This window comes from Rhinopithecus bieti, unplaced genomic scaffold, assembly GCF_001698545.2.
Source record: "Rhinopithecus bieti isolate Rb0 unplaced genomic scaffold, ASM169854v2 scaffold_33474, whole genome shotgun sequence".
NCBI classification, from domain to species: Eukaryota; Metazoa; Chordata; class Mammalia; order Primates; family Cercopithecidae; genus Rhinopithecus; species Rhinopithecus bieti.
Window position 1 is genome coordinate 912,833 of NW_016814460.1, and position 17,512 is coordinate 930,344.

Sequence of the window (17,512 nt, forward strand, 5' to 3'; positions counted from 1 at the left end):
GGGATCGGTTTGGCAAACTGGGGGCCAAAGGCGTCCTAGCAGCTCAGCCTCTCTGCATAGGTTAAGTGGGGGGAAGAAAATAGTACAGCCAGGAAAAGCTGAGCTTGAAGGTGCCCTGCCAGGCTGTGCTGACCCCAACCCAGCCCCAACTCCAGTCCTGAACTGGCTGAATGTATCTGGGGCCCTCTGGGGGCCATAGGGCACCAGGAGCCTAAGGTTAGTTCCCCGCTGCCGCCGGCCACCACATTTACCTCACCCACTTCCCAGCTGGGATGCCATTTTCTCAGTACCCAGAAACAGATCTGAGCCCCAATTATTGATCAGTGACCATCAATGTATTTTTGTCACTCACCTGCTTCCAGGCCTTTCAGTCACCAATTACATCTTTCCTTCCTCAACATACACTCAACTAAGTTGGGCGTCAGGATGGGAAGTTTTCTCCTATATAGATGGTATAGATAACTCAAAAACTTAAGTGGAGCAAAACAAGGGTTTGGAATCTACCCAGCTGGGAGTGATGTCTATACTCTGCCCCCGATCATTCTGGCAGAATCAGGGCATAGTAGACTGTCCTGAAGAGCCAGTGAACAGAAGAGACTTCAGAAAGAATCTAGGCAATAAAATCAAGGCAAAAAAAGATATTTTATTTTAAAAACATGTTTGTGGGGATTTTTTTCCTTTTTGCATTCAGTACATCGTCATTCAGACATCACAATACTATATACAGATACACAACATTTAAAAAAAAAAAGCCTATTTCTGATGAACATTTCAAAAGAACACTGTTTTGTAATGCACCAGTGGGAAGGGAAGAGGCAAAGGACCCCCACAGCACCAAGGTGGTCTTTGAGGAGGGAACTGTTAGGCAGCATCTACATTTAGCTCATTTAGCTAATTGAGGGCCAGATCTTCTTGCCTCCTGAACTAGTTCCTCTAGCTTTCCTCTGGAAATCAGTAAAAGTGAAAGTGTGAGGAGTCCCTCCGGAGCTAGTGCCTTGATGGAAAGGTGACTGGAAAGGGACTTTGTTGAGAAACCCATTCTCCATCCTCTTGGAAGAGATGTTTATCCTTAGAAAAAAGTTCTGCTTCTGTGCCTGGCCTAATCCCCAACCTTACCACCTAGAGAGAGAAAGAGAGAGGAGAGAGAAGCCCTATTTAGCAGCGTGGCTGGAGTCTTTGTCCTCCTTGGATTTCCACATGTTGACTGAGAGAGCAGAACGGGGGAGGCAGTGGGGCAAAGGCAGCCCCCACCTGGCCCCAAGAAATGCAGTTTCTTGGTTGGGATGGAGCGTAGGGGCTGCGTTGATTCCAGCTTTTACGGAACCATCCATACTCCAATCACGCTGCCAGATCCCTCATAATTATCATGAATGTTAACACGACTTTTAAAATATGCACAGAAAATTTTTACTGGGAAATCTTGCCTAAGGAGTGCGAGAGGGACAGCGAAGGAAAGTATGAGCTGGACAGATCCTGCGCTGAAGCTGCGCCCTTAGGGAGGGTCCTCTACTAGCCTGGTGATAGGATGAGGCAAGAATTGGGGCCATTCGGGATTCCCCAACCCTGCTTTGGTTGGAATGACTGGGCTCTGCGCTGCCACTGGACTTTCTGGCAAGGTGAGCACAAGGAGGAGTAGAGGTCGACAGCCTTCCTCCCACGGCCCACCCGGGACCCATTTCCAAAGCTGTTGAAGCCGGGTGAGTCCCATCTGGATGGGGGTGGAGGCTGGGGATGGGATAGGGAGTTGGGGATGGCCCACTGCGGCCATGGAGCCCCTCTGCCTCCGGGCGGCGCGGTTCTTCTCTCTCGTTAACATTAAATACTCTTCTGCACCCGCGCAGCATCTTTCCGTGGGTTCGGTTATGGTACAAAGCGGTGACATAAATAGATGGGGCAAGCAGCGGGTGGGTGGTCAGGTGGAGTGGAGATGAGGCGCTTTCGATTTGCTGACCACCTTCTTCTCTTTGACCCGCCGGTTCTGGAACCAGATGGTTACCTGGCGTTCAGAGAGGTTCGTGGTGGCGGAGATGCGCCGGCGCTTCTCTTTGGTGATGAACTTGCTAGCCGCGTATTCCTTCTCTAGCTCCTTCAGCTGCACCTTAGTGTAGGGCACACGTTTCTTGCGCCCACGCCGGTAGCTGCTCACCTCGGGCTGCAGGGGAACCACGTCTGCGGGGAGATAAGGCAAGGGAGAAGAAGTGAGGCACGCGGCTGGACTGGCCTAGAGGACCCGAGGCTGCCTACGCACAGAGTTCTGGCAGGGGCTCAACGGGGCCAGAGGATTGCTCTGCATAGTGAAGTCCCAAATGCTTTTCATTTCTGTTATTTTAGCAAGACCACAACTATGGTGAGGCCACTGGGCTCAAGGTTTAAGGGAGGGGGCGCCAAAAATTCAGTAATCAAGACGATATTTTAATGCAACGTTTACAAAAGCAAAACGAATACAAAAACATCCATGATGAACACAGTATCAATTAAAAAAATAAACATGGGGCCGGGCGCGGTGGCTCAAGCCTGTAATCCCAGCACTTTGGGAGGCCGAGGCGGGCGGATCACAAGGTCAGGAGGTCGAGACCATCCTGGCTAACACAGTGAAACCCTGTCTCCACTTAAAAAATACAAAAAATTAGCCGGGCGAGGTGGCGGGCGCCTGTAGTCCCAGCTACTCGGGAGGCTGAGGCAGGAGAATGGCGTGGACCCGGGAGGTGGAGCTTGCAGTGAGCTGAGATCCGGCCACTGCACTCCAGCCTGGGCGACAGAGCGAGACTCCGTCTCAAAAAAAATAAAAAATAAAAAATAAATAAATAAATAAATAAACATTGTTTCAGACCCCAATATGGCTCTGCACAGCACTCGATATTAGGATCCTTGTACGCTTAGAAGGGGCCCTCCAAGTTCCAGCCTGGCCTGCCATGCTTGCAGAATTTCAGATATTCAGAAAAATCCCTCCTTCCTGAGTTAGATCGTTTGGGTGCTTATTAGTTTATATTCTGCCCCGTTGTCAGAGGAAGACATTCTGCTATATGTTTCAGGGAGGGCACGGCAGGCAGGGGGTCAGCTTCAGTGGGCCCAGATCACCAGATGGGTCTTCATGCCTTTGGACAGTGGCCCTATGTTAGGGATGTGAGGCACAGATAGAAGATAAGTGTCCAGGTGAAGCAAGCCTGCTTGGAGGTCCACACTCTAGGAATTGGGGTCCAATGTTGTGAACCACCTAACAACACCCAAGGTGGGGGGTCCTGAATCTGAGATATAGGGAATCAGGTGTCGCTAGAAGTAGGGGGTCCACACCACAGTCCCACCAAAACAGGGCAAATTCTGTTCCAACCCCCTTCCCTCTCCATTCCTTCATGGCTGAAGGAAACTGTCTACATCCCATACACCAACCATAATCGTATACCCTAGATACCTGTCATCCAAACCAATATCATCAGTTCTGTTTCTTTAGGCTCTGAGAATTTCACAGAAACTAAAACCAATATATATCACTTCTAACTCCATTTTCTACTCCACCCTCATCCCTGTCAATAAAGGTCACAGCAATACTTTCAAGGGGAAGTGGGGAACTAGGGAGGTTATCTGGATAGCTCAGTCCTCAATTTTTTCCATGTAATTATTAGACTTTAGGTGAAAGCTAATGAGGAGGGCTGAATATTTGGGGTTTCCCCTTCATTCTTACTGCCTTTTGAAACTATAGACACAGCCCAGAGGGAAGACACATAGTTCTTTCTGAAATGTTTGTTCCCATCCCACCCTCACAAAACACTTTCCCTGTACCCATCCCCATTGGGTCTGCTTTCTCTCAGGGACTCTTATCTATACACAGTGGGAAGAGTAGTGTCACAGTGATACACAGGAGAAAATAAAATGCTCAGGAAGAAAATGGGAGACAGGGGGTCCCATGGCCTTGTTTGACTGTCTTCTGGTGACAATTTCTCAGGAAAACTGTTGGACCTGGCATTTTTCTCTGCCTCTGTGTGAATAAACCATGATTTAAAAAAAAAAATCTTAAAACAAAATAACTTTATTTAAACAGTATGGATCCTTTAGGTTAAAAGGATTTGTTTTGAACAAGACCTTTTGTCTTTAAATCTCTCAGTTCTCAAATTTATTTTACTCTTACAGACATAACCATGATTTGGGGAACTGATGATTTGTTGACAAGAATAAAATGAAAAGGGTAAGTAGTGATACCAGGAGTTTGTTGCTTTTGTTGTTGTTATTGTTGTTTTTAATCCTCAGAACATTTTTTCAGGCTTATTTTGTTAAACTCATTTTACAAGATCAGGAATCTGAGGCTCAGAGTGGGTAAAATAATCTAAGTGGCAGAACCAGATTTTAAAGGCAGACTTTCTGACTCTCAAAATGATACAGTAAGTTTTAAAATGGAAATAGGCCAGCTGATACAATCCAGCTTTAAAACACCTCCTTTTCCCTGGAGAAGAATAAAGTAGGGTAAAGGTGGGCTTTTGTTTCTGAATTAGCCAGATAATTGTCCCTAATTTTTTACTTTACTTTCTTTAAACTCTTACAATTACCTACCCAATTTTGGTTTCCTAAACTCTAGCTCTAAATTTCCAATGAGATTTAATCAACCCTAAAAAATAAAATCAGTTTAAAAAGTAGACAACTGGTTTAAACTGGTTATTTTTCTCTATAGGATGCCAAGAATTGATTAAGCCAATTTGTCCTGGATCAGACCAACTGCAGGTTGTTTTGGTCTCCTGGGGAAATAACTCCAGTTTTGTCATCTCAAAGAAGCCCCCTTTCTTTGTCTGCTGCCTTATCTGGAAAGGAAGTGGTATGTAGAGATGAAGAAACATCTGGTAGCTTAGACTTGGAGATGTGCATACACTGCCTAAAGTGAGTGGGGGCTTAGTTACTAGTCTTACAATCACCCCTTCCCTAGTCTCCATCCAGATCACATACACAAATGATTTCATGCCTGGAAACCTAATAGACACCTTTGAGGAGTAAATAAAAATCATATCAATGCTCAGCCATGGCTTTCTTTTTGGGCTTGGGGGCCCCTGTGTTTAGCTCCCCACAGCCCACCCACTCTTGACCACCCACCCCCCACGAGCAAGCTCTGGGCTCTGAAGAGTGCCTTGTCCAGCTAGAAATCCAGCTTGCTACTCTTTCCAACCCAAATCCAAAGGCTTGTCAGTAAGGACTTCTAGTATGGCCCAAAGAGCCCACTGTTTCTTTCTCCCTCTTTCTGTCTCCTGAACCCTATCTCTCTTTTTTCTCCCTTTCTGATTCCCTCCTGGAATTTCTGCCTCTCTCTCCTCTCAAAAAAAAAAAAAAAAAAAAAGTCTACACTCACCGTAGGGAGAGAGAGAAAAAAACAAAAAACAAAAAAACAGAGCAATAAAGCAAGAACCTGTATAATTGGGAGAAGGAAGAAGCCACGACACATCTTGGCCCTAATTATCTGGATCTTGCTGAACAATTGCCTCCATCTCCCAAACCAGCCCAGACTGCCACAGATGAGGTTTCTCAGAGCCAGAGGCACTGTAGAGAGACAGCGGTGTTTATGCCTACATGTTGCCGAACAAACCACAATTGCATAGACAGAGTTATCTTGAAATCTCACTACTTCTAAAAGATCTCTGAGTGGGTAGAAAGATGGAGAGTGTCTGAAGATAATTTCTTATTCATCTGCCTCTTGCCTGTACCTCTGCACTCACTGATACATCAGTCCAATTCTATTTCCACACGGGGATTGTGGGAGCACATAGCTGCTGAGGCATGCTAGGTTTTATATCCATTTCCATGCCATAATTTGCAAGTGTATTAAATCTCAATTGGGCTATAGTTTTTTATTTCAAAGTTATTTTTCTCTAGGAGGCTGTGATCAAAAAAGTATTTATTTTTAGTGGAGGTTGTTTTGTTTTTTTTTTTTTTTTTTTTTTTTTTTTTTTTTTTTTTTTTTTTTTTTTTTTCCTGGGAATCTTTGAGATGTTTATTTTGCTCAAAGATATTTCTCAGCTTTTCTCCAATCCTTCACCCCTACTCCACACCACATTCATACATAGAACAGCTCCTTCTCTTCTACCTCTTCACTCTAAACCCATTGCACATTGCTATGGGCCTGTGCCCCCATCCACAGTGGGTTTGGTGGGCACCTGCTCCCTTACCCCTTAGCCCCTTGGCATAGCCCATTGGCTTCCCTGCCCCAGGAATTCCTGCTGCACCCCAATCTCCTAAGAAGCTTTGTGTTTTGGCGAGATAGAGAATTAAAGGGCCATCTCTCTAAAATACATTGCTATATTACGAACATGTGAATTGCCTATCTTCTAGAAATGTATTATGGTATATTTCATATTAGGTAGTTAATAAAAGAAATCATATTATATAAAAATATTATAGCCAATACAGGGTAGGTGATGCACAATACCATGTACTAAAATTGTACCATCCTTAATTCTGGCGATCAGAAGTCACGGTGCCTAGTGTAGGTCATACCCTGGTATTGAGTTGTGTTATACTAAGTAATTTCATAATATTCACAAGAATGTTATCTGCTACACTCTCTAATATCATTCGGTAATTATTTTTTAAACCACCTACCTCTGCCTCCAATTCCGGATGCAGAGGAATTTCAGGCCCACCCTTATGAGGTCTTTGGGTCTATTCTTTCCAAGGAAAACATTCCTGAGCCTGGCATGTGGAACTGGTCGGGGAGCTGGGCACTGTCGGGAGACATCTGTGGCTGCCCTGGGCCCCCAGCCCCAAAGACCTCTGTAGGTATCAGAAAGGAGAACGCTCTCCCACTGAGCTCTTCTTACAGGGAGAACAGACTCAAATACCTGACTCCCTAGACTGGAATCCTGATTTCTCAGCACAGGGCAGGATCCAAAGCTCTTGGTGTGGTTTTGGGAAACCTGGGACTGGTCTTGTAAGGAGAGCGGTGGGATTTGCAGGATCCTTTCTCTCTTCAACTGGAGACCGAACAAGAGGGGAATGAATTCTCACTTACGGTACTTAGCCAGACAAGACCAAGGGGTTCCCAGCCTGGCCTGGACCCCAGAAGCCCCTGAACAGGTCTTCCTCTCCCATTTCTCATCCCCACGCCCTTCTTTCTGTGTTTGGGGCACCAATTACTAACTCTCTTTCTCGACCACATATGGGGGAGTTGGCAGTGGAAATGTCTATAAATTTGAGCTCAATATACCAGAGAGGCAAGGAAAACTTTACATTGCTGGGGAGGGATTCGAGCCTCCTCTCCACTCCCTCTCCAGAGATTTTGGATCTTCTGTTCCCTCAACAATCAGGAAATTCGTGGCCAGATTTTTAAATATGTCAAGAAAGGAAAAAAAGAAATTCCACCTTTCTGTAGACCCCAGCAAATTAGTCCCCTATTTAAAAAATACTGTCTACTGCCTGAACGATCCTGCAAATTTTGTCAAAGAAAGTGGGGGTTCTTATTCTCCCCCCTCCCCACTTATTCGGTAGGTTGGGGGTTTTGTCCTGGATTCCAAGGCACTATAGGCCCACCCTGCCCCCATCCCTGGCCGGAAGCGGGTTAAGGGGCCAAGAGCCCGGCGGGAGGCTGGAGCCGGGGAGGGGAGGCGGAGGCGAGCCACCGAACGGAGCAGAGCCGGCGGCCCGGCGTTCGGGCGCCTGTGATTGCTTCATTCTCGGCCGGGCAGCTACAGAGAACGTGTCGGAGCAGATTTCTTCCCCAGCGCATTCCTCAGTGCAGCTCGCCCGGCCGGCTCCATAGGCAGCCCAGCCGAGCGGGCGCGCCGGGGCCAGACGGCGGGGGTGGCTGGGGCGCGGAGCCCCGGGGCAGGCAGGGCGGGGAGGGGTCCTCGGCGGCGGCGGCGCTCAGGTCCCGTCCTTACCTGGGAAGGGAGACTTCCAGAGGTGGGCGGACTGCGACTGCTCCTTGGAGCAGTACACCTGACTGTCCCAGCCATTGGAGAGAGCCCAGTGCTGGTAGCCTTCGACGGGGATGAGAGCGTCGTGACGCGGCTCCGGGTGCCCGCTGATCCCGGGCACCACCGACACGTCCAGGTAGCCGGGCATCGCCTGGTAGGAGCTGGCAAAGCTGGGGTAGAAGGCGAATTCCTTGGCCCTGGAGGACAAGTCGTCACCCGGCAGGGCGCCCGACGGCTCTGGGTATTTATCGCCCGGGTGGTAGGCGCAAGGCTTCTGCTGCAGGTTCACGTTGTGCGACAGGCGGCAGCCGTAGTAGCTGCCCCCGAAGGGGTAGCCGTAGCCCAGGGTGGCGCTGGACGAGGTGGGGGGCGCGGGCGGCGGGGCACACTGGCGCGCCGCCTCCGGGGCAGGGATGTCCGTATAGACGGCGCCCTGAGGGGCGCCCAGGGGAGCGGGCGGGCGGCCCAGCACTGGGTGCGGAAGCAGGTCGCGGCAGTGGCTGGCCGGGCAGCTGCTGCCCAGACCATCCATGCTCGGGGCTTTGCCGGGGCTCGCTCCGCTGCAGCCGCCCCCCGCTCCGCCCGCGCCGCCGCCTCCTCCTCCGCCGCCGCCGCCGCTGCCGCTCTCCACCGCGCTGTCCTCATAGACGTACATAAGGCTCTCCGGCCAGCGTGGATGCAGGAGCAGCGAAGTCGTCATGACATGATCTGCTGGAGCTTTTTAAAAACTCCACTTGCCAGAGGCAGCGAGCAAGGGAGACACCTCGCTCCTGTTTCCCCTCCCCCATCCCTCCCCTCTTTTCTCTCCACCCCTCCCCTCCTCCTAGTGCTTCCACCTCCCTCCCTACATTCCCTCTACGCATGCGGTGAGACTTCATTAAGAAATCCGCCGGTTCCCGCCCTCCACCTCTCAGCACCCCTCCCGCGCCCATGTGACGCTCTCTGCGCACGTGATGCCCGGGTCAGGTCTCCTGGGGTTCCCTCCCCTCTAGGTGGGGCGGGGCGAAAAGAAAAAGGTCTCTGCTGATTGGATCTCAGTTGGCCAAAGGAGGCGGGAGCTGGGAGATTTAAAGGGACAGGGAGACGCCCCCTGGCCGGCCCCAGGGAGGGGGTGGGGGAGGCTGAATTTGGCCGACGCAAAGGGAGGAGAGGGCTGTAACTGGGCGCCTCCTCCTAGGCATAGAATGTGCACGGGGGAGACGGACCCCTATCCCCAAACCGATCACTGTGACTGCCCAAGTCTCTGGATTGGGGCTTGAAGCTAAGGGTGGGGAAGAAACCAGATTTTAAAGAATAATAAATGAAGATAATAGAAAACAGGCAGGAGCGCTCCAGCCCTGGCAGCTCCCCTCCGCTCGCGGCTGGAAAGAACCTGATGCCGCGTAGTGAGCCTTTGATGCCAGGATTGTGTTTCCATTTCCTACTTTCAGCCACTTTCCCCAGAACCCCAGATGTCTGAAAAGGACACTCTCCTTTACCTCGCTGGATTTTTCTCAAGCGGAGAGGGGTGTGACAACCCCCAAATACAGAATTCATCACCTGGGGCAGGGGATTGTGAAGCAATGGAGTATACTCAGCAATAAATGGAGATAGAATAAAACGAGGGAAATAAAAACAATAGAATAGACTGATATTTAAATATGCAACAGAAAAAAATCTCAGAGTGAGGTTTTTTAAAGAAATGCGGGTGGCGGGGGTGTAATATTCAGCCTGGGAAAGCTAAAAGCCCTGGATGCGAAGGAGAGCGCGCTCTCTTCTGTAGCTATACAAAAGAAAACGTGGAAAATGGGGGAGATTCAGTGCTACCGCTTTCGAGGGACCTCTCTGGCGCCACTCTGGGGACCCTGCAGAACCCACCTGTGCCCTCAGGGGCCTGGTCCCCAGTTTGAATACCTTCACTGGAGCTCCCACAGCTTTCTTAGGTCACCCTCTTTTAGTGTGGAATAGTTTCATGATCTAAAACTGCCCCCTATTTCAAAGAAAAAATTAACACCAACTTACTGATTCTTCAAAAGCTCTCCCTTCTTTCCTCCCAATCTCCCAACTTGTCAGGAGCCTCAATAGAGTCACCCTTTTCTGAGGGAGTATGTCCGTGGAATTGAGTCAAGTTCCCTTTCAGCAGAGGACCTCCCTGAGAAATAGTAATGAAGAGAGAAAAATAAGAGGGGAAAGGGGCTGCAGCGTTTCCTTCTTTCCTGCCTCTGCCACAGGTTTTAAATGCTGAGTGCTCGTGTGTAGCCAGCGCACAGGCCATGGCCACACAGTAGCGCCTCGCTCAGCCAGACCTACTGCACCCCTCAAATGGAAAGCAAATGGACAGGTCTGCAGAGACCCCTTCGGGCCGCGACCCTCCTCTTTGTGGGGAGAAGGTGGTGTTTGACGGTTGAGAGCACTCGGACATCGGTGAATTAGGATAGTAATTCTTATCCGCGTGATCTTGAGCCAGAAGAGTCAGCTCAGAGTTCGGAAAGCAGGCTGCGGGCTGGGCTGGCAGTAGGAGGAAAAATACAACAGAAAGAGGGTTGAGACATAAGGAGACCAGCTCAAGTGTGTATTGAGGGCAATGACGGAGGGGCGAGGAGAGATGAGCCCAGTGGAAGATAGGGTCTTGACAGGAGCCGGCTCTGCTAGGAAACTGCTTATCCTGCTGCTGGAGTCCAAGGTCAAGGTAAAACGAGGAGAGCAAACAGGGCCTGGCCAAGTCTAGACTGGGTCGTGTGACCTTGGCCCCCTTGCCTAAGGCCTGGCTGGTGGGGGTGGGGGGGTGGAGGCCTGTCTTTTTCCAGCCGCGGGTAGTAAAGATGGAACCCAGATCCTGGCCTCCCCTTCTGCGAAGTGCTGCGCCCAGGTGGAAGAACTGGGGCGCTGTGGACAGGGTTCTGCGGGACTGCCAGGAGAAACAAAGGGCCTGAAATGCCCATCCCATTCTTGGGGCCCCCCTCCCTGGTCAGGCCCAAAGCCGGACCCGTTTTCCGTGGGCCAGAACTCAAAGACACATCTCCAGCCTTTGGGAGGAGGAACCGGAATGGCGGGAGTAGGAACCAGAACGGCGTGAAGGATCTGGGTGCAGGGTGGCCAAGCAATAAATAAAATTAATAGTATGGTCTTTTCCAGGTTTATATAAGGGCATTAACTATTCCTATTGCAATGAGATACAGATTTAATTAACCCAGCAACTTTACAATTCCATTTATTAGGAGCACTATGTGGCCAAAATGTAGTGGCGAGAAGAAAGAAAGGGAACCATAGTCCTCTTCCTCAAGAAGACCAGCCGAAGTCGTAGGCCTCCAAAGCGACTTGGAGGAGTGGGAAGGCTGGAGGGGAAATTTTGGGCTAAGCGCAGTAAAGGCGACTGAGGAAGTCCGCGTGCTCTGAACAATTCCCTCTTCTTTCGCTTGGTTCCCCAAGACCTTTCGCGCCTGCAAACGCAGTCTCCAAGTCTGGGGCGCCGGGATCGGGGAGGGAGGCGCCGAAGAAAGAGCTTGCAGGAGGACGGTGGAAAGTAAAGCCTTGCTGGTTAATTAACTTTAAGCCGGGGGTGGTTTCTCTCCCCTCCCCCGAAAAAAAATGTGGCTCTCGCTGAGACACAAATAAAATCAAATTAAACACTCCAGGAGAATATGCACCACTAGAAACGTAGTAATTACATCTCCAAGGCGATCTCGCCCTAGAAAGCCTTTCTAGGGCCTGGCGCTGAAACCCTCGGCTGCAGTGCTCACCCGGGCTCGCCCCGCTGGCCTTCGGGGATTAGGCGGTGAGGTTTGACTGTGGATGAAGTTTAGAGAAAATCCAGCTGCTGGTATGCGGAAAAAGACGGAGCATTTAATTATACGGAAGGAAAATGGAAAACAGCTCCTCAGCCTCGTCGGGAAGCCCGGCTCTGCTCCCGGCTGCTTTTTCAAAGGGACTTCTACATCGCGGAGCGGCAGGAGCCACTCTACCCTCAGCTACCGTCCATGCACCGAGCTCTCGGCTAAGTTCGACTCTGAAATGTTTTCTTTTAAATGCTCCAACACATAAAGGAGATATTTAATGTACCTTTTCGCGGGAAGTGTGTGTTTGTGTGTGTGTGTGCGCGCGCGCGTGCGTGCGTGCCTGTGGGTTTAGGGATGGGTGCAGGCTGCCTGCACTGTGTCAGCACACGGCCTTGTGGACACAGCCCAAATGTGTTCCTAAAGATAACCAGCTCTCTGCCTAAATCCTCTGTATGCAAATAAAAGTCTCTGCTTGTCTGTCTGTATACACTTTTAATTGACATGTTTTTCCTACTCTACTTACGAAGACATCCCCCAGGAAAATATAAAAACGAAGAAGCAAATATCTGTGTCTTTCTGAAGTTAACGGGTGGAATTCATGCCCCACTGTATCTAAGATGAAGTCAGAGGTGTAACTTAGCAACATTTGCAAGCGGAGGGTGCAAGCCTGATGCACACATTTGAGGGCTGGGTGTAGCTTCAGTGCTAGACTAGGGAGAAGGATGAAAGAAATGGCGTTGCTGTGTCCCTGATTCAATGCCCAGATTTTCTCCTCTGAAAATTAGGTATCAAATTATTTCTCTCCCTGAAACCCTTTTCTCTGTTTCCTCCATATGTTGGGGGGGGGGGGGCTTAAAGCTCTGAAGCTCCTGCTCCCCCCACCCGCTTTTATGGGAGAAATTCCAGTTTTAAAAAAGGAGGGGGTAGGTTGAGGCTGTAGGAGAACAAAGAGCCTCACCACCATAGGGTCTGGATTCTGGCCCAGACTTGGGGCCTTACAGGGCAGGCAAAGGGTTTGGGGGCCCTTTCCTGTCCAAGGTTCAGGTTGCCGATGGAGGAGGAGATTTGTGGAGGACAGAGGAGGACAGGGCCTGGGCTAGCCAAGAAAGGGATGTTTGAGAGAGGCCACTTATAGGTAGGGATTGGGGGTTCAGAAAGGGCATATGAGAAGGTATACCCTTGAGGGTGTGTCTGTGTGGGAAGACCCTCCCACATGCTTGGAAAAAATTCCAGATGGGCTGCAGAGGGTGATGTTGGTAGAGAAGGAAAGAAAACTGGCTGATCCTGGAGTTCCCCGGACCTGTCCAATCCCCTCCTTTCCTTTTTCCGTTCCTTCCACTTTTCTGGGCTCCCGGAGGTCCCTCATCCCTCTGGAACCTGCTCTACTTTGATCTTTCCATTCCCACAGCCCAGCCTCTGAAAAGGGCCACTAGGCCTCTTCTACTAGCTTGGGAACTCACCTCCTGGACAGCGGCTGCTATCCTGGCATCTTCCATCTTTATTGTTCTCCCTCCCTAGGCCCCCAGCTTGAGGGAAGATGGGACCAGGGTAGCTGAGGCATCACTTTGCTCCTTGTTTCGGAGTTTTCCGCTCTTAAATCAAAACTTGCCTTCCTCCAGGCCCCACCTATTTCCCTGTGGTAGATATCAGGGAAATCCATTCCTCTCTGCTGTCTAGTTAGGACTTGCAGTGCTGGCTGAGGTTTGGGATCACCTCGAAGACCTTTTCCTCTCTGGTTCTGCAGGGATCCATACAGGGGTCCAAGTTTAGGCTATCACAAATCTTCTCCTGGATTCTCCTCTAGCATGCCCCCAGGTGCAGACTCTGCTTGGTGGTGCACTGGGTTTGGTCCGGGGAAATCAAGTGGCCCCTTCCATGGAGAACTGTCAGAAAGCCTCCTCCAGTGGTCTCTGGAGTCCCTAACCCCAGTCCTCTTTCTTTCACAGTTTCCCCGCCCTCCTACCCCTGTCAAGCTCATCACAGAGCCCCTTCCCCAACCCTCCTCATCCCCTCCTTCCTCAGCCCTTTTCTAGCCCTCACCCCACCCACCCCCTTTTCTTTTTGGGCAGTATCTCAGTCTGTCACTTGGCCCCCTCCCTACTCTAACCCTTCATTGACAAAAGAAGTTCAGGGAATAAACACAGAGTTAAGAAATTAACAAAGTATCTCCTCCCGCCTTCTGGCTTCGCCATAGCTCCTACCCCCACCCTGTCCTCTACTGGGGGAAAAGGCCCCCTGTCCCCTTCCCCTCCCCCTAAACACCCTTCTCCTTTTAGGAAGCCCTTCAGAAACAGACAAATAAAATCTCACCCGGTTTTAGGGCCTGTCTGAGAGGGAAGTCCAAGTTCATTTTCAAGTTAGACAAGAGAGCTGAGGGGGGATGGGAAAGAGGTGGAAGAGTATTTGCTGGGGGCTGAATTTGGCTTCCTCGTAGAGACCTAACAAAAGCCCCTTTTGGTCAGAAAGCCAACAAACCGAATGCCTGGAAAAGGTATTTATCGCTTTCAATCATTTCCTTCATCTTTTAAAGTTTAGGTTTGAGGCTCCTAGAAGGGAGGCAGACCAGCCAATCTTTTTTTCCTTCTTTTAAAAGATTTCCAGTTACTTTAAAAGCAGATATGGAAAATAACATTTTTCTTAGGGCAGGGAGGGGATGGGTCTTAATACAGCATTCTTCTGGGTCAAAGTACACTGGTTAACCTGTCCTAAAGAATGACCAAATACAAAAGACAGAGCTGAAGGGCCGAGCATTTCACCTCTAATGAGGTGAGGGGCCTCCTTAGTCCCACCATGGTGTGGGAATTGGAATTTGGTGGGATCCTAAAAGGGAGATGATGGAAGGAATATATGTATATATGTATTTCATCACAGGGAAGAGGAAAAATTATATATAAGGAATATATGTATATATGTATTTCATCACAGGGAAGAGGAAAAATTATATCCTAAGTGGATCACAGCCTAGTTCTCTCCATGACCAGACACCTCAGCAGTTGCAGCAAAAGTACATTCTAATATGAAAATCACTGAGCAGAACACAAGAAATTAAAGGACTTTCAGAAGATGCCTCATCAAAAGAAAGAAAATTTAACCCCTCCACTTCCAAAAGAGAGGGAAGAGAGACCCAAGGCTCAACTAAAGGGGGAAAGAAACAACTTCTTGCTAAAATGACTAACCTTGACTGGGATCTATGGAACAAAAAGGTAGAAGGGAGCTTGTATATTTGGGTATCTGGGACATGATTCTCACTGGTAGTAATTAATTAAATCATCCTAAACATATATAATTTGGTACAGTTTTAGTGACTGGAGGGAAACTATCACTCTGATATCCTTGGGGTTGGGGACTGTTAAACTTTACCTCCCTCACTACCGTCCTCCCTCTCATCCAAATTTCCCCCTCTTCAGAGAGTATTTAGAGGCACATTTTAAATCTTAGCTGTGGTGTTGCCTTGTACATGCAGCAAAGCTGATGGAATCTAAGGAACTAGAAAGGAGAATGGGGACATCCATTTTTCCTTTTCCCAAACATTGGATTTATGCATTCACCTGCATAGTCAGAAAAAAATTAACTCAGATCAGAAGAAATATCTTTCAAGGCAAAGAGACTACCCCAGACACCTTGAATTTGATAGTCTTTAGCATTTCTGGGGAACATGATTGTTAAGTCCTGGTTTTTGGACAGTGAACACCCTGGGGAATATGTGTTGCAACAAGTATGCATTGTGCTTGTGTAGTATGGAGACAGACATTTGCGGGTGTTGTAACAGGGGTGCTGGTTGGGGCAGGCTGATGAGGTGGACATGAAAAGGAAGAAAACATGGTGAGACTGTGAGCTTGGGAAAGACCCAACTGCTCTATTCAAAGGCAGTCATCTCTCCTTAGGCTTAGCCACTACAAGCAAATAGATGGGAAAGAAGAACATACTCAAGTTTGCAGAGATGTATTTCTTAAAGCCCCAAAAGAGGGGACCTTGTGCAACTCTTCTCCTACTCTGAGGCCTTGGGAGAATAGTCTGCTATAGCCTGTATTTGTGATTTAAAGCACTTGTAGCTCTCTTTTCAGTGCTTGGCTTGTTAATGAATTTCCCTCCAAAGGAGAAATACAGATTTATTCCTTTCATCTATTATAGGCATTTCTAGACAAGAAAGTATGTAATATATGTTTTGTTTGGTGTTAAGGGAACTTCAGATAAATATTAACATAAGAAATGTATCCTCAGATACCCATATTCATGTAATTAGGATTACCTTATTATCCATATAATAATCTTAAAATTTTTAAAAAATAATGTTTTCTTTCAATATGACAACATAGTTAAGTTTAATTAAAAAGTTTAAAGGCTTTAATTGTTTATATGCCTACGCTGAGATGGTGGGAGGCTTGACCGACTTACAGTTCTGTGGGTAAACACGTGTATTAGTGTAGAGGCTTTGTTAATGCATTTCCATTCACGTTGTTTTCTAATGCAGTTAGCCATTAAACGGCAATAGTATTTAAGTATATGTAAGTGCAGAGATGCTTTTAAAGTTATATTTTAATAGATAATAAAACACCATGTCTAAGAGAATAAAAACACCATGTCTTTGCTGTTGCTCCCAGACAATTCTCTGGGAAAATTTTTCCCTTAGGCGTCATTTAGCGGCATTGTGCTCCTGAAACCAACGTGCCATCTCGCCAAACTTGGCAGGACGCTGGCGTTGGCTCTGTTCTTTTAGCGCGATTTTCTTCCACGGATTTTGGGATTCGGGTCGCTTCGGGAGCCTGGATGGCGATTCCGCTTAGCCTGAGGAGTCACCGCCTCCTGGCTCCGCCAGAAACTTGGCGCCAGCATCTAACTCCTTCTCCTCCTTTTCCTGTGGCTTTCTCTCAACGCAGAGAGTTCCTTAGTTTATTTTAATATGCTGGTTTAAAAATGTTGCATGTAATAATTGTTTAGTATTTTATTTCACTAACCCAGACCAAGCTTCTTGGCGAAAGCTGCTTCCCCACAAGACAATAAATGGCCGACCCGAGCGGCAGGATAAGTGCCCACACTAGGAAGCGCCCGCTCCACTGCCCGGCGCTAGAGCAGGTCCAGTGGGGCAGGCATAGTCACATACGCAATCCTGATTGATGCCCTGTGTGCACGTTATGTGCACCTATTGCCGAGCACACCGGTGGGTACATTTATTAGTGGGGTAGGAGAGAAGTAAGCTCCTGGAGAGCTCTGAGTGTGTGGGTAGACAGCGGACCCACCCTAAGGCCTGGGCATTCATGAGCCTGCTTGTGTGAACAGACGACCTGCGGAACGTTGGGAGCTAGGTCCCTGTGCCTCCAGAGAGACACATCCTGACTGCCAATTTCTCTTAGCAACATCCACTGCCAAGACCAAGAATCAGCCTTTCTTCTCTTCTCCCCTCACAGGTCCCTGTGGAAAGGGATCCTCCCAATGGGGAAACAAACGAAGAAAAAGACTATTTTCTGTTGTTTATGCCCAGTTTTGGGGTAGGGAAGTGATTTAAAGATAATCATACACCAATAAAGATTTGCCAAAGAAGGTTGAGTGAATCTTGGGCTCAAAAAGAAATGTGGGGAAGCAAGAGGTGGTGGGCAAGGGCTGGGAACCAAAGGGGGATAAACCATGATAATAGACTTCTGAAAAGCTGGTTAATCTTAGCTGGAATAATGGCAAAGGAAGAAAGCAAATTATTCAGCTATCAGGAATCTTACTATTACTTTTCATGTTGCTGTGTATTTGTTGTCATTTGCTGAATATAATACATATGAAATGGCATGGTTATGTCTTATACAGAAGCCTACAATGACAATATGCATTTACAGTTGGTCATGTTTCAAATCTGCTTCTAAACTTGGTGCACTGGGGTCTACA

General features: G+C 48.5%; 1 protein-coding gene and 1 long non-coding RNA gene across 2 annotated transcripts; one reads left to right on the forward strand and one right to left on the reverse strand.

The window, feature by feature from the left end:
• Positions 1-623: 623 nt before the first annotated feature.
• On the reverse strand, positions 624-8,700 carry HOXC13 (homeobox C13). Its single transcript, XM_017850926.1, has 2 exons — positions 7,851-8,700; positions 624-2,169 (listed from the first exon to the last, which is right to left on the reverse strand). The coding sequence occupies exons 1-2, from the start codon at positions 8,584-8,586 to the stop codon at positions 1,913-1,915; spliced, it is 993 nt and encodes a 330-aa protein (XP_017706415.1). The 5' UTR covers positions 8,587-8,700; the 3' UTR covers positions 624-1,912.
• LOC108514606 (uncharacterized) lies at positions 7,850-12,126 on the forward strand. Its single transcript, XR_001881257.1, has 3 exons — positions 7,850-8,022; positions 10,097-10,289; positions 11,084-12,126. It is a non-coding gene; the product is annotated as an uncharacterized LOC108514606 (long non-coding RNA).
• Positions 12,127-17,512: the final 5,386 nt, after the last annotated feature.

Bases quoted from the DNA above. Each gene is read 5' to 3' on its own strand.
- HOXC13 (XM_017850926.1), bottom strand. From the start codon at position 8,586: ATGACGACTTCGCTGCTCCTGCATCCACGCTGGCCGGAGAGCCTTATG. The intron at 2,170-7,850 runs GTAAGGACGGGA...ATCTCCCCGCAG, and splicing joins CTGGAAGTCTCCCTTCCCAG to ACGTGGTTCCCCTGCAGCCC.